Raw genomic sequence first — 14,339 nt, 5'->3', positions numbered from 1 at the left:
ATGGTACCCCCAGGACAGAAAGGGAGACTGCAGAGAAGGGACAGGGGCAGCTTTCAGCAAAGGAAAATGGAAGGCAAGATTCCACAGGCTGGAGGTGGCCACGTGGTGGGCTAGAAAGTAGCACTGTAGCCCTGGCAGACCCCGCCAGGCATTCTGCAGGATGTGTGCAAACCAACGCTTTAAAGCGTCGTTTTTAAACCAAAAACTTCTGCTATGTTAGTCACTCAAAGCAGCATCACCGGTGGGTTTGTAATCTAGTGTTTCTATCTGCAAAAACTTTTCAGTTTTCCTTTAACCAGGAATTAAAACCATTAGCACCAGCAATCGTTTCTATTGTTTGTGTCATCAGCTTTTCACTTATAAGGGCAGGCAAATTCCTGAGGGACGTACACTTCTGGAGTTCCAGTGAGCACGCGTTATCAAAAACGAAGAGATCTAAGTAACCAAAGTGTAGAAAGCAATAAGAGAAAATCCACCAGAAGCTGTGCTGCTCTTCTCTAAACAGTCAGCATTCTTCTAGAGATTTACCATCCTCGAGAAGCACGAGATAATTCGTAATACAAAGCAGGAAAAAGGCAGCTTTGGAAATAACGGGTTACCTTCCTCCTCCCAAAAAAAGGAGTCCAAGAGCCATGTGATGAGCCAGATGGAACCCATAGTTCATCTCTCCACCTGTCTTCTTATGCATGAAACGACAGAGCTGGAGGACCTTCAAGTTGCCAGAGCCCGCCATCACCATTGCAAGAGACAGCAGCACGACACTCAAACAAGTTTCAAGGTTATAGTGCCCTGTCTTGAAGTATATGGGAGGGGGGAGAGGGGGAAGAAGAGGAGTAATTACACTTCTACACTCTTACATGTGCTTCTCATTAGATACAACGTACGACTCGCAATAGAATATTGCAGATTCTCATCAAAGAGGCCTCATTAGCAACCTTAATCTTACAGCCTCACTACTATACAAGAAAACTCACACTATAATGGCCACCAGCACATCAGTATATGGAGGTACATCAGCTTCACACTTGACACTCCCCATTAGTTTACATTCTTCTACCCAGCCCACAAAGAAGAGACTATTTTCTTCATGACTATTTGGTCTATTCCCCAATGTTAGAAAAATCAGACAACACTGTTGTAGGGAAAAATACAAAGGGTCACTAGCATCATTAATAATGCTGGTTTATTGAACTGACAGGTCGGTAGATATAGTCAGTAATGTGGGAACTAAAGGTGACATTTTGTTTGCTTTGAAGCTTCATTGAGTTTAATCAACGTGCATTACATACCAGGGGTTCATTTTCGTTGAGAGAATCTAAAAGAACTTACTATTGAAGCTGTAGGTGCTGACAAACATTTCATGAAATCTTTTGCAAATTTAAACTGTAAAGAAGAGCAAAGAGAACACATGCTAAATACAGATATAGAGGACACAGTTGTTATCTTCAAAAAAATGTCAAAAAACTACCCAGCCTCTTACCAAGCAGTTAAATGCAGCTAGGTTTTCTGAACCAGCAAATCGAAAACCCAATGACAAGCAGGCACCAGCAATGATGTAGACGTGAGCTTGCCTAAAAAACAACATAAACAGGAAACAGCTGATTTATTCAAATTAGGAAACGAAAAACAATGATATCAAAGTGTCACATTGATTTTATAACCTTTTGGTTAACTAAAAAGTGAGACTAAAGCCCAGAACAGTGACCAATAGACACTGGCATCTGCGTGAAGAGGTATACGACAGTCAGGTTCAGGGACATTCCTCAGATCTAAAATCTGTTTTTGTACAATGTCTCCCAGCAATTCTGTCAGCACTTTATCACCACATTACTTACGCCAGTGTCTCCAAATTCAGATCTTCTGATGAAGGCAATTCTGTTGCATGAAGGGATATACGGTTCTCTCTTATAATCTAGAGAAAGCATGGCAGATAAATAAATTGACATATCTGTTAATTCCTGAGCCTTCCCTGGTTTCTGTGATTTCACAAGTGATACAAGATACAAAGTTCATTTTATAGGATTATGCACTAAGCTTTTCCTCTACTACAACTACATCATAGTGCTTCAACTCTGACCCAGAAAGGCCAATATTTTGTAGTGAAACACCCTAATCTTCTAGTTAAGTTTGGAATGACAGTGAATCCTGCAAATCGCTAGAGTGTGCCAGAAGCATGCTATGATCACATAAACAATCTAACCCATAAGGAAGTGGAGTACCTGACATGTTCAGAGCCTTTTAATCTGTTTGATCAAGATGATTTCAAGTTACTTTAGTAAGGGCCATGTTTGATCCCTGGTCTCAAGAAAGGTTTGGCACTCCTTTTTCAAACACAGGGTAAGGAAATTTGTTTAGTCAAGGCAGGATTTTAAACTAAGCACCCCTTTATCTGCCTTTTTTTTTTTTTTTTTTTTACCTTAAAGGGACACTGAGGTAAAGTTGTTGGGGTTAGGGGAGGGGTGGAGGTTGGTAAATGCTTGCTCACATTACTAACACTTTGTTAAGAATGGGATCACACTGCACTCGGCTTACCCATACATAGTAATGACAATCTAATCTTAACCCATTTTATTAGACAGTCGGATTTATTTTTTTAAATCCTTTACAGTAATTGCACTGCCCATTCTGAGCTACTGATGAATAGCTAATGATTTTAGCCTCTGGTTAAAGCTGTCAAAACCACCGCTGATTGTGTCCATTCAACCAATGTATTATTATATATCGCTCCCCAGCTTGGGGCTTGCTTGTGTCATTTAGGCAAAGCCCTTTCTTGCAGCAGGCAGAGTTTGGGGGACTCATCAATGGAAAAAGGAGAATTGGGGGTGGGGGGGGGGAGTTAAGTTAATATCACAAGTAGTCTGTGAAAGGTTTGTATCTTGTGATGATCACACTTTCAACATGTCTCACTCATACTTTTTGGCCAAATGGTAGTTCCAGATCATGAAGGCAGAGACAACTAAGCTTATTTAATTCATTAGTTGAGGGGTGGGAGAAGGAAAGGAAAGGCTTTCTGTTCTGTTGCCCCCAGTAACCCAGGTCTGTTAACCCTCTCAGTCGTTTGCTTTAGGTGAGATCCACAGGAGGGGTGTGTGTAGGGTAGAAGGGAACTGGGGGAAGACACTGTGGAAAGAGGTATGGGAGCACAGCAGAACAGGGGCAGTAAAGGTGGGATGAAGGTTGCCAGCAGACTGGAAGGACAGTGGAAAAGCAATGTTAGGGAGTAGTGGAGCATGAAACATTCCATGCCTCCTGGAGACCTTAAAAGGCTTGTTGGGGTCCCTCTGTAAAACTTTATTAGGCTTGTCAGGATCCACCACAAATACTCCCCAACCAAGTGTTGATGGGTTCAGCTGTGGCCAGCACGAGCTTCCTGCTCTGTCTACTCCCACATTCTGATGATTTTTAAAAACTATGGAAATTCCATAAGAAAAAAAAACTTTAAGGTGATGTTCATGTTGAGTGTGAATATCAGTATAAATCTTGCCAAGAACATGGCTGTTAGCCCTACCCTGCTTCTAGCTTCTCCCCCAGTCCCTGCACCTCTCAGATTTTTAAATACCACACTTTCAAAGAAGGGAAGCTGGACATGTAAGGGGGCAGACTGGCTTTTGTTTTCCTACTTTCAAGTGTTCAGGTTTTTTGAAGTACCCTAAGTCACAAATATGCACTCTCAACATGAACTTCACTTTAATGAAGTTTTGTCTGATATTCTGCACATTAAGATGTGTATAGAAGTGTATCTATATACATACACATACACACACACACACTTCAGTTTTAGCTGTATACAGCAGAACATCAGTTACAAACACCAGAGTTACGAACTGACGAATTAACCACACACCTCATTTGGAACCGGAAGTACACAATCACGCAGCAGCATAGACGGAAAAAAAGGAATACAGTGCAGTGTTAAACGTAAACTACTTAAAAATAAAGGGAAAGCAGCATTTTTCTTCAGCATAGTAAAGTTTGAAAGCTGTATTAAGTCAACGTTCAGTTGTAAACACTATGGTGTTCATAACTGAGGTTCTACTGTACCAAAACAAGAACTCTTACACCTCAAAAAAACATTACTGCTTACTGGATATAAGATTTTGTGAAGAGGGAAACAAATAGACATCAAACTCCAACTTTTGTTTTCCAGGGAGGAGATGATTAGAGTGGCAGACACATTTAGCATAGGGACTTACTTGTGGTACATTACTATCAACCCACTTCGAATTGGGCAAAATGTCATCCCACAAAATCAAGCATCGAGCAAGGGTCTAAAAAAGTCAAAATGGGGTGGAGAAAAAAATAAAAAGCACAATATTAGTAAATAGCATTGGCAATAGTCTTTTTAACACACTAAATATATTAGGGGTGACAGGACAGAAAAATCACAGTATTGCATAGAGGCCTCTTACCTCCTCCTCTTTTAATCGGCAGATAAGCTCTTTTCTTGAGCAGTCTGAGAAAATTCATATTCCATTTGGATACACAGGGACAGTGGGATATACTATTTCAATATACCAGCTAGCATACCTTTCACAGGTAAATTTAGCTGAAATTGTATTGCAAATATGCAGTAGATGCCAATATCTTACAAATCATATATTGGTTTTCAAAATCAGCTGAATTAATCTGGGAAAAGTATAGAAGTTTGCTTAAAACTTTCCATTTTATTTAAAGCTATATAGAAAATATAACACTTGAATAATTGCTCTTGCTAAAAACAAAAGTCACATGACATGGAAGTTGCAAACAAAATTATTGTCTGGAACCAGATAAATTTGCTTTGGAGTATAAGACTGGCATATCCATAACAGATTGTTCATAACATAACATAACAGATTGTTCACTGAGAAACATCTCAGTACAGGGTCATATATAGATTTTCAAAGTGCATTTCAATACCATTCTAATAAATGGCAAAATGAAACAAAATATAATCCTACCCTCAGCAAAAGAAATTCTGGTTTTACAAAGTCCAGCAAATACATCGTGTCCGGAGCGCGAAGCCAGTCAGCAATAGACCTATTTAAGCACAATAAGGTAAGTTACATTTGTGTTACGTAATATACTTCAGCAATGTACCAAACTTATTGAACCATATATTGAGTCAATAATTAGCTACTTTATTATTGCTATCATTAGTTGACAGGAGAAGCATGTCTAGTGGTTAAAGCACAAGAGATCTACTTTCAACTCCCCCAACCAGTCGAAGGCAACACGGCCAGCATGATATTAACATCAAATGGGGATGCTACTTGCAAAAGGGTGCTGAGAGATACGTGTTAGTGTTTATACGCTCTGAGATTGCTGAGTGAAGAGGCCACAGAAGTGCAAAGTGTTATAAAAAAAATTGGTATTAGAGAAGATGGGGAAATGGATTATTCTTTTAAAATAATTAGCCCTGAAGAAAATAAGGGCTTGGATGCGATGATTAGAGATGGTAGGTTTATTTGAAATAAATGTAGAAGACCCAAGGTAAAATTAAAATTATGCAGAAGTTTAAAAGCTGATTACAAGTTATAACAAATATTAAAGCCATGCTAAAGTCAATACCTGTTATTAGTCTTTAGGTAGATCATAGCTAATGCCAGAGTTGCCCCTGGACAAGTAACATCCACATTTATGGTATCTCCTTCCTGTCAAGATATAACATGTACTTTCAGTCCCGTTCACTACAAAGTTCTGTTTTACTAGTTATAAAAATTCAGAATTCTCTTTGTGCATTTGAATGCAAACCCATGGTAATGTATAAGAGATCCCCCAGGCTACAGCTATTTCTGCTTAAAATAGCAGCAGTTCTCTAATAATAACAACTACCTTTATCTGATAACTTGGAGACTTGTGTTTCTCTCGGTGCATTCCTGCTTGGAAACGCTTATGACCTCCAACCATGTACTGATAAAGCTGCTCAGGGACATTGAGGTCAGACATGCCTATCAAGTTACTGCCATGCTGAGAAAAGAGGGACAAACAAAAGAAAGATGAATCAGTCCCTTCATACATGACTACTAATGAAAAAAAAAGAATTAATTCTGAAGCAACTGGAAGAGAAGGGTGAAAAAAAATCACAAACACAGCAGTCTAGCTTCCCACCTCCTGCAAAAATGATTCGTCCTTGCCTCAAATATTAACAACAATCAGATAAACACACAATGTTAACTATTCATCTAATTGTGGGCCCTGACAATCTGTAACACCACTACATATAGACAAATGTAGTCTGTTTGCAAATTGTCTCGAATTTCTACTAACAATTCTTAGCTACAGACACAGTAGTTTGAGAGGTTTCAGAGTAGCAGCCGTGTTAGTCTGTATTCGCAAAAAGAAACGGAGTACTTGTGGCACCTTAAATAAATTGGTTAGTCTCTAAGGTGCCACAAGTACTCCTGTTCTTTTTTAGTAGTTTGAGAGAATCCGAAATGTGAACTGTGTGGTTAGTTATTATTGGACACAAAGTCATGTGGGTCTTGCTTAGAGCAGTGTAACAGAATTAGGATTTAAATTGAAAAACGTTTACAAATTCAATGTTTGCTGTTGAGGATTATTCTCTAATATTTATTTTCAATTAATTGCTTCCATCAACATTCCTGACGATAAACCCGTTTCCTAAAATATCTGCATAAAGTGAACACTGAGGGGGCAGGAGCACAGCCAAGCCTCATTTAATTTTTATTTTTTATTTGATCAAATATTTGTGAGGTATTGGCTCAACTATTATGCAGTGAATTTGAATGGTGTCAGTCTCTCATCAATTACATTGATAACATTATTCTATTTCTTTTATCCTTGCTTCATAACTTGGCAATTAAATCAGTTTTACCATTTTATTTCTACTATCTGCAGTTTTACAACAGGAGGAAGACTGGACTTACCCCCAAGCAGACCATGCCCAATGCTAAACCAGCAGCTAGAGAATAGGATTCTCTGTCAGTGCAGTACTCCATTTCAGGACCTGGGGGACGTCCTTTGTAAAAAGGAAACAGCATGAAATTAACCTTCTACAATTCTAACCAAACTAACCATTTTGGGATATTACATTTCTAATAAAGTGATAGTAAAATTCAGACCAGTATATTTTACTCAAGTAGATCAGGAAAATTCTATCAATGGAATTAGAGACAATAACTTCTTAACCTCTTGGATTGTCTACAGCCAGCTGAAAGGACTCTCCAAATGCAGCACATATGTTAAATAACATGGAGGAAATCTGAGCGTATATGCAAATGATCATAGTACAGAAGCACACATTGGCAAGGTCTGGACCTAACCACATGTGGGAAGCACATTTCAAAGATGTGTTCTCAGAAAAGATTGTGCATATTTCTCTACTCCGGTTTGTGAAGTGTTAAGACAGCTCACACCCCAAGCTGGCTCACAACTCTAACAAGCCTATATTTTATATATATTGTAGTAGCACATTCTGCATAAAATAACACCCCTTCACAACAGAAAACAGTGTGTTTGAATCAACTGATGGGTACTGAGGGTATTAAATAGCCAGAGATATAGTTTGAAGATGAAAGTGATGTTCTTAAAAGTACCCATTTCTAGGTTTGAAATAAACTCTGTGTTGTCTCTTTTAAACAATATACACACACACGTGACATGTTTAAAGCTTACCTGTAAAACAAAAAGCAGAACCACTTATGCACAGAAAGAGAAAGCAAGTTATAAGTGACATTCAACACAGAAATCTAATAATTTACCATTAAAAAAAGAGTGAGCTTCTCACAAGGTCTGCTGCCATAGAAGGCTTAAAATGATGCATTTGGGGCCATAAGAAACACCAGAAAAAGCAATTGCTACATGATCGCTAACCAGAGGGCCTCAGATGAGCCAGCAGGAACAGCCCTTGTGGGAACTATACAATTTTTTCTAAACATATGTTTAAATGATTTCTGCACAAACTGGCAAGCGAGGAGACACACACAACACGTTTCTGTATTTAACTCCAAATGGATTTGTACTTGGAAGATCATCTTTAAGCTTGACTGAAAGGCGACGGAAGAGACATTTTATAATGTGTTTCACCATCTACTTACCTTTAGATTAATGGTGGAACTCACCAAATATATTTAACAAATAATTCTTTCTGCTATTCAACCGGCCCCAATAGTAAGTTACTTTGAAAGAGACAATGACAATATGTTACAATTGAATACACTACAGAACAGACAGCTTACAGCTGTTTTGTTTCTTTAAACTGCACGGGCCATGGCTTGGGAGAGAAGAGCGGAGCATGGGTGCATAGGTATTTTTCATGTGAACTAGTTGGGTGTAAGGTACATTTTTCAAGTCATGCAAATGTCATGTAAACATACACAGGCCCCACACAACCTCTAATTGTAGTGGTTTACCTATTTCAGCTAGCAGAACCTCTGCCGTGTGCCTGTGAGCTGTTCCTTGATATACCAGGCCGATTCCTATCACAGCCGCCACCTGTACGTTATGAGGGACGTCCAGCTCTGTTGAAGTTGGTGGTAAGAGAGCAGGTATGTGGATGCTAAGGAGCCGCGTAATAGCCATATCCATTGTGCCTAGCTTGGCAGCAGAAACACCAAGCAGCAGCCCAATACTTGTCATCTCATGGCCCTGAAATGGGGAACAAAGACAGTGATCAAAGAGCAGTGAGAACCTTAAACATAAGTGTGCTTATCTCAGCTGAAATCAAAGTCTTAAGGTCACACACTCGCAGTAATATATGAAGGGACAAGGAGAAGATCATTTCTATGTAGTTTTGACGAGCTGTGGTTAAACACACTCTCTTGGGTTGCCTCCCACTAACGGCTAAATGAGTAAAATTCTCTTCTGAGTTTACAATCACATTACAGATTGAAATCTCCTTCAATATATCAAAGTAAAATCCTTTCGTAAATCAAATATTAAACATTGTTAGATTGAGATTTTTGGCTCCAAGTTCTATCATGGCATTGTTTTTAAAATAAATACCCTAGGTTCCCAGGTTAGCTGACTGGATATTTATAATACAAATTAGAGCAGCCCTATACTGGAAAACATTACTCTAAAGCAGTGGTTTTCGACCTGGGGTCCGCAGACCCCTGGGGGTCTGCAGGCTATGTCTAAGATTTCCAAAGGGATCCGCACCTCCATTCAAAATTATTTAGGGGTCCACAAATGAAAACCACTGCTCTAAAGGTTTCTGACAGAGAACCAAGCCTTCCATTTATCATCAGCATCTTGATCTAGGTGAGTCTAATCACAATTTTACTACTTTTTTAATCTAAGGCTGGGTTTAAGGAATCATAGAATCATAGAATATCGGGGTTGGAAGGGACCTCAGGAGGTCATCTAGTCCAACCCCCTACTCAAAGCAGGACCGATCCCCAACTAAATCATCCCAGCCAGGGCTTTGTCAAGCCTGACCTTAAAAACTTCTAGGGAAGGAGATTCCACCACCTCAAGTACATTTGATTCTCTCTACCTTTTCCTAGTTGCTCAAGAAAACATTGGGCACTTAGCCATCAGACATGCTCTAGGTGTGTTACATAAAAGAGAAGCATAAAACCACAATGCGTCATTCTGAAGGCTTTCTGAAATAAAAATAATTAAAATAATCTTAACAGGCACTAATTTTATGGTCTTAAATCCAAGAGGAACATTATTCCATACCTAACAATGCAAAAGCGAAGATCAGCAATAGGAGCCACTTCATTAGGAATGGCCAGAACCAGCCCAAGACAATCCCACGTCGTACCTATCTGATCATCTAGGCAATGCAGAAGAACCCAGCAATCCACAGCATTTAATGCTGCCCATAACTTACCCCATGGGGCAGCACAGGCCTCCACTAGTCATTGTGGAAAGCCAATCATCTTGACCGAACACCTCGCTCAGTACTATGCCCACCTTGAAACTAGATTAAAATATATGCCAATCATTGTTGTTCATGTTCCTACAGCTGTCTCACTGTCAGAGAAGGATAGGCCCCTTTCCATGGCTATACAGAACAGCCAGGATGTTCCAAGTGCACCAAGAAATATGTATGTCCCATACAGTGAAGTGAAACTGAACCTGTTTGTTCCTATCTAGAGAACAGAGGCAGCTTTTGTCATTTGTATTTCAAGGACAGAACTGTTGGAACTAGGCTGGGGAAAAGCAAGCCCCTAAAGTATATGGCTGACAAGGGTTTCCTCAGACAAAGGAAGCCTGTAGAGACAACCCAGTGCTCCAGATAATTCATTATTAAAATGATGTGCATTTGTCACAGGAGATAAAGGGATAACAGTTATGGAACAGTGGGGAAGGTCTGAGACAGCCAAACAACTGTGCCAGCAATTAGCAGGGTGAGTGATGAAAGCACTGGCCATTCCCTCACACTAAGAAACTCTCAGTCAAATATTTTAAAAGAAAAAAAAAAAAGTAACTTCCCCCTCTCGCTTTTGAATGAAGGTCTCACCTTGGTCAAGTAGTCGTGTATGTTGAGTGTGGCAAGCTTTGTGAGGTGTCCGTTCAGACCCAGTGCCATGAGGAAGCCAGCGTATTCATTGGCGAGTTCTGCATTTTTGGGTTTGTTATAGACAATCCAAGCTGAGTCTATCTGGGAAGCAGGTGCTATCTTCAGTCCAGCAGCCACTCCGTTGTGAAAACTGGCCCAGCATGCCATATTTGGAGGGACATCAATGTTCCCACTATTAAGGTCCACAGTAGTGTTCCTAGGTGGAGCACGGCCTGCCCAGAAGAGAATCATTACAAAATGTACGACAACGAAAGTTAGCTCACATTTAAAATGGCTTTGTTTAGCAGAGTCCTCATCAGCTGTCAGAGAAAAAATGTGATGCTAAGCTATGCGTCACAAATTAGTGCATATCAGAAATTGCTCTCGCAGTGAGCACCTCACATTTAAGAGTTACCGTACCTGAAAACCTGTGGTAGCAACACAGTAAAAAATGCTCATTGTGAAGACAAGGCCATGCGTGTCAACAGATTTGTTAGAGTACAGCAGCATGGTACAGCAGACAAAGCAATGAACTGGAAGTCAGAGTGCCTAAGATCTAATCCTGGCTTTGACATTGCCCTGCTCTGTGACATTGGGCAAGTCATTTCACCTCTTCTGTTCTCTCAATATGCCTGTCATAATGTATCAGAGCACCATGGCATCTCTAGGCTTCCGTTCCCCATCAGTAATAAGGAGATTAATGATATTTACCTTCCTTTGCAAAGCACTTTGAGATCTAAGGATGACAAGTGCTATAAAAGCTAAGTATTGCGAGAGTTTCATCCTTGACAGAAACTACCACAACTGTTAGTCATTCAAGAATCATAAAAACATAACTGTACCCGGCAGTAAGTGATCAACTAAAAACCCAGGCTTCATCGAGAAAACACTAGTCAGCCTGGAAACGCTGCCTTTCTTACTCAAAACAATAACATCTGCTTCTGGATGAATATTTACTGTACCGAACTTCCAAAAAAGCATAGTAACCTTTGGTAAGTGTGCACGGACACACAAAGACCTCACTGTTATTTTATTTCAATTAAATTAAAAGGTTCTTCATGATACAGAGGCAAGAAAACTAAAGACAGCTGTTACCTCTACGACTTGCAAAAAATGTGACCACAACACAACTAAAAATTGTTATAAGCCCAATATTTCAATCTGGAAAAGAAATCTGAACATTCAGTGGGAGTGAGTGGATATTGTCAGTTGCTGGACCTAATGTATAAAGAGCTAGAAGAACTAATAACCTCAGTTGGAACAATTTTTTAAAAAGATCAGTCACAAAATTCTGCAGGTACAATGCCTGCATCATTAATGATAATGCAGAGTTAAAAATATCTGATTATTTTCAGATACTTAATGTTCACTCTTCCCTGTCTTTTTTCCATAATGCTGATTAGAGGGTGCAAAAATTCCTCAAATTCAAATGGACATTAAACCAAAAGTTGAGTCTCTTTTGTTTCCCCAATAGGGCAAAGGTCAAAGAGTGCCTCGGTGACGTAGGAGCCTAAATACCATTGGGGACAAAAAAATCAACAGGACTTCAGCTCCTAAGTTACCGAGACACTTTTTGAAAGTTTTACCACAGTTAGGCCCCTTTCCAATCAGTGACCGCATTGGCAGAACCCTGCACCCACCTGGAGTCATTTGCAGGATAAAGGACCTTAGAGGTAAGAGACTGTATTTGGTCCCTGTTGTAGGATATTTAAATTAATAGATATACAGCATCAGGATGAAATCCTGGCCCTTCTGCTGCCAGTGGCAAAACTCCCATTGACTTCACTGGGGCCAGGATTTCACCCTCCAAATGTTAAAGCACAAACCATATTCAGAGGTCTCCAAACTCACTGAATTTGTTTTAGGATTCTTGGATTAGAAGGTAGAATAATTCTCCATCTGGCGGCAGTTCCCTTATTTTATTGATCAGCTGGGGATTTTGGAACACTATATATCTTCTGCTTTATTAACGATAATGCATAGCTGCAGTTAACAAAACACAATAATCTGCTTTAAGGTCCAATCCTGCCAACATTGCTAAGCATAGAGCTTACTACCATGAGCAGTTCTACTGACTTTATATTGGACCCTGGGAAAGCTGAGACATGCTGCATTATCTGGCGATGATGAAAAAGACACAAAGCCAAACAAAATTAACCCCACAAGGGCTGGTTTGTGCTTCTGGTTTGAATAAATGTTACAATGCAAAGTGAAATATATATCCAGTGCAAAGTGACAGCTTTTACTTTGCAGTTGGCAAATTACCATCTGAGCAGATTTTACATCTTATCTAGCATTTCAATCTATTTGTAATTGGTGAGAATTCCTGTGTGTAGAATTGTTACTTATGATCCATTTCAAGAATCTTTACAAGTAATTATTTTGCTCATAACCTATATTTTTAATTGTAACTTTATTTTGTTTTTCTAATGATAGTTTCGTGTCTGCCACTTAATCAAGAACACTGCTAACTGAAACTGCCTGGCCTGTCTGGAAACACCAATGTGCTAAACGTCTAGTGAGGAGAACACAAGAGCATACAGAGGAAGTATAGTAGGCTCAGGAATTCCCCCCACAGCAGAGAATATTGTTCAGTAATTGCCGAAGTCTATGAGAAACATACCTTACAAGGCATATAAAATGCTTCCTGGAGCAGTCATAGCAACTACTCCTCCTCATAAATTTGAATTTGTTTTCTACACATTCATCCTGTACATTAACCCTGGTTTAGTACACACACCAGACCTTGCTTAAAGTGGACACTGCACATAATGAAGACAATTGGGAGCACCTAAGTGAGAGTAAAGGACTAAAACCAATTTTTCCTGCGAGCTCCAATTTCGCTCAAGTCCCAGTAGCTCTTAAAGATATTAAGTCCCAGCTCTGCAGAGACGTATGCCCATGCTTCACTGGACACAGTGAGCTGTGCCACTGACTACAACGGCACTACCCAAGCACGTGTCTTGCGGGCTCACGGCATTCTGTGGCTAGCAAATCTAGGTCATTTTAGCTTGTATCATTTTTAACTCAAGGAAGTCAAATCATCGGGAAAATGCTGAACAACATACCAGTTAGATTCAGTTTAGGAATAGGCAACGGTTCTGTTGGCACTGGATGATATGAGAACAGAGTAAACATTCCTCGGCCTAAGGGGAGCGCCATAGTCCGTTGACACAACTGTAATAACCTGTAAAGGAAATCAAAGACAGAAAACAAAACGCTTACCAGAACCATGTTCACAACATAGGATATAGGCAGATACCCGTCATAAATGGTATGATGGGACAATCCTCTCTCACAATGAGAGTAAATAGCTCTTTTGCCAAGCCAATATTATAAACACAAACCTAACCAGAAGAGGGCAAACTTAAGAAATCTACAAATCTCCGTTTCCAGGAGTTAACAAGAACGTCTGAGGAACAGTGGCGGGGGGCGGAGAGCGGGGGGGGGAGAGGAATAAACAAGGGGAAATAGTTTCACTTAGTATAATGACTCAATCACTCCCAGTCTCTATTCAAGCCTAAGTTAATTGTATCCAATTTGCAAATTAATTCCAATTCAGCAGTCTCTCGGAGTTTTTTTGTTGAAGGATAGTCACTTAGAGATCAGACATCGAGTGACCAGAGAGATTGAAGTGTTCTCCGACTGGTTTATGAATGTTATAATTCTTGACATCTGATTTGTTTCCATTTATTCTTTTACGTAGAGACTGTCCAGTTTGACCAATGTACATGGCAGAGGGGAATTGCTGGCACATGATGGCATATATCACATTGGTAGATGTGCAGGTGAACGAGCCTCTGATAGTGTGGCTGGAAATGTGCTGGAAATGGCCCACCTTGATTATCACGTCAAAATGTTTTCTCTCCCCCCACCCCACTCTCCT

At 39.9% G+C, this 14,339-nt stretch overlaps 1 protein-coding gene across 9 annotated transcripts in view; it reads right to left on the bottom strand.

The window, feature by feature from the left end:
• The window catches only part of ANAPC1 (anaphase promoting complex subunit 1), a 68,235-nt gene that overhangs the window by 14,515 nt on the left and 39,381 nt on the right, over nucleotides 1-14,339 (bottom strand). For all 9 annotated transcript variants that reach the window (XM_037896332.2, XM_037896335.2, XM_037896336.2 and 6 more), the window contains 12 exons: nucleotides 13,522-13,640; nucleotides 10,415-10,686; nucleotides 8,355-8,589; nucleotides 6,870-6,961; nucleotides 5,815-5,949; nucleotides 5,551-5,633; nucleotides 4,941-5,019; nucleotides 4,194-4,268; nucleotides 1,836-1,912; nucleotides 1,481-1,571; nucleotides 1,330-1,383; nucleotides 600-793 (listed from right to left, as the gene is read on the bottom strand). In XM_037896332.2, coding sequence (XP_037752260.1) covers nucleotides 600-793; nucleotides 1,330-1,383; nucleotides 1,481-1,571; nucleotides 1,836-1,912; nucleotides 4,194-4,268; nucleotides 4,941-5,019; nucleotides 5,551-5,633; nucleotides 5,815-5,949; nucleotides 6,870-6,961; nucleotides 8,355-8,589; nucleotides 10,415-10,686; nucleotides 13,522-13,640 — 1,506 coding nt within the window. The remainder of the gene's footprint in view (nucleotides 1-599; nucleotides 794-1,329; nucleotides 1,384-1,480; nucleotides 1,572-1,835; nucleotides 1,913-4,193; nucleotides 4,269-4,940; nucleotides 5,020-5,550; nucleotides 5,634-5,814; nucleotides 5,950-6,869; nucleotides 6,962-8,354; nucleotides 8,590-10,414; nucleotides 10,687-13,521; nucleotides 13,641-14,339) is intronic.

This window comes from Chelonia mydas, chromosome 3 (genome assembly GCF_015237465.2).
Source record: "Chelonia mydas isolate rCheMyd1 chromosome 3, rCheMyd1.pri.v2, whole genome shotgun sequence".
NCBI lineage: Eukaryota > Metazoa > Chordata > Testudines > Cheloniidae > Chelonia > Chelonia mydas.
The sequence above is the reverse complement of the archived record's forward strand: the minus strand, read 5'-3'. Positions and strand labels throughout refer to the sequence as shown.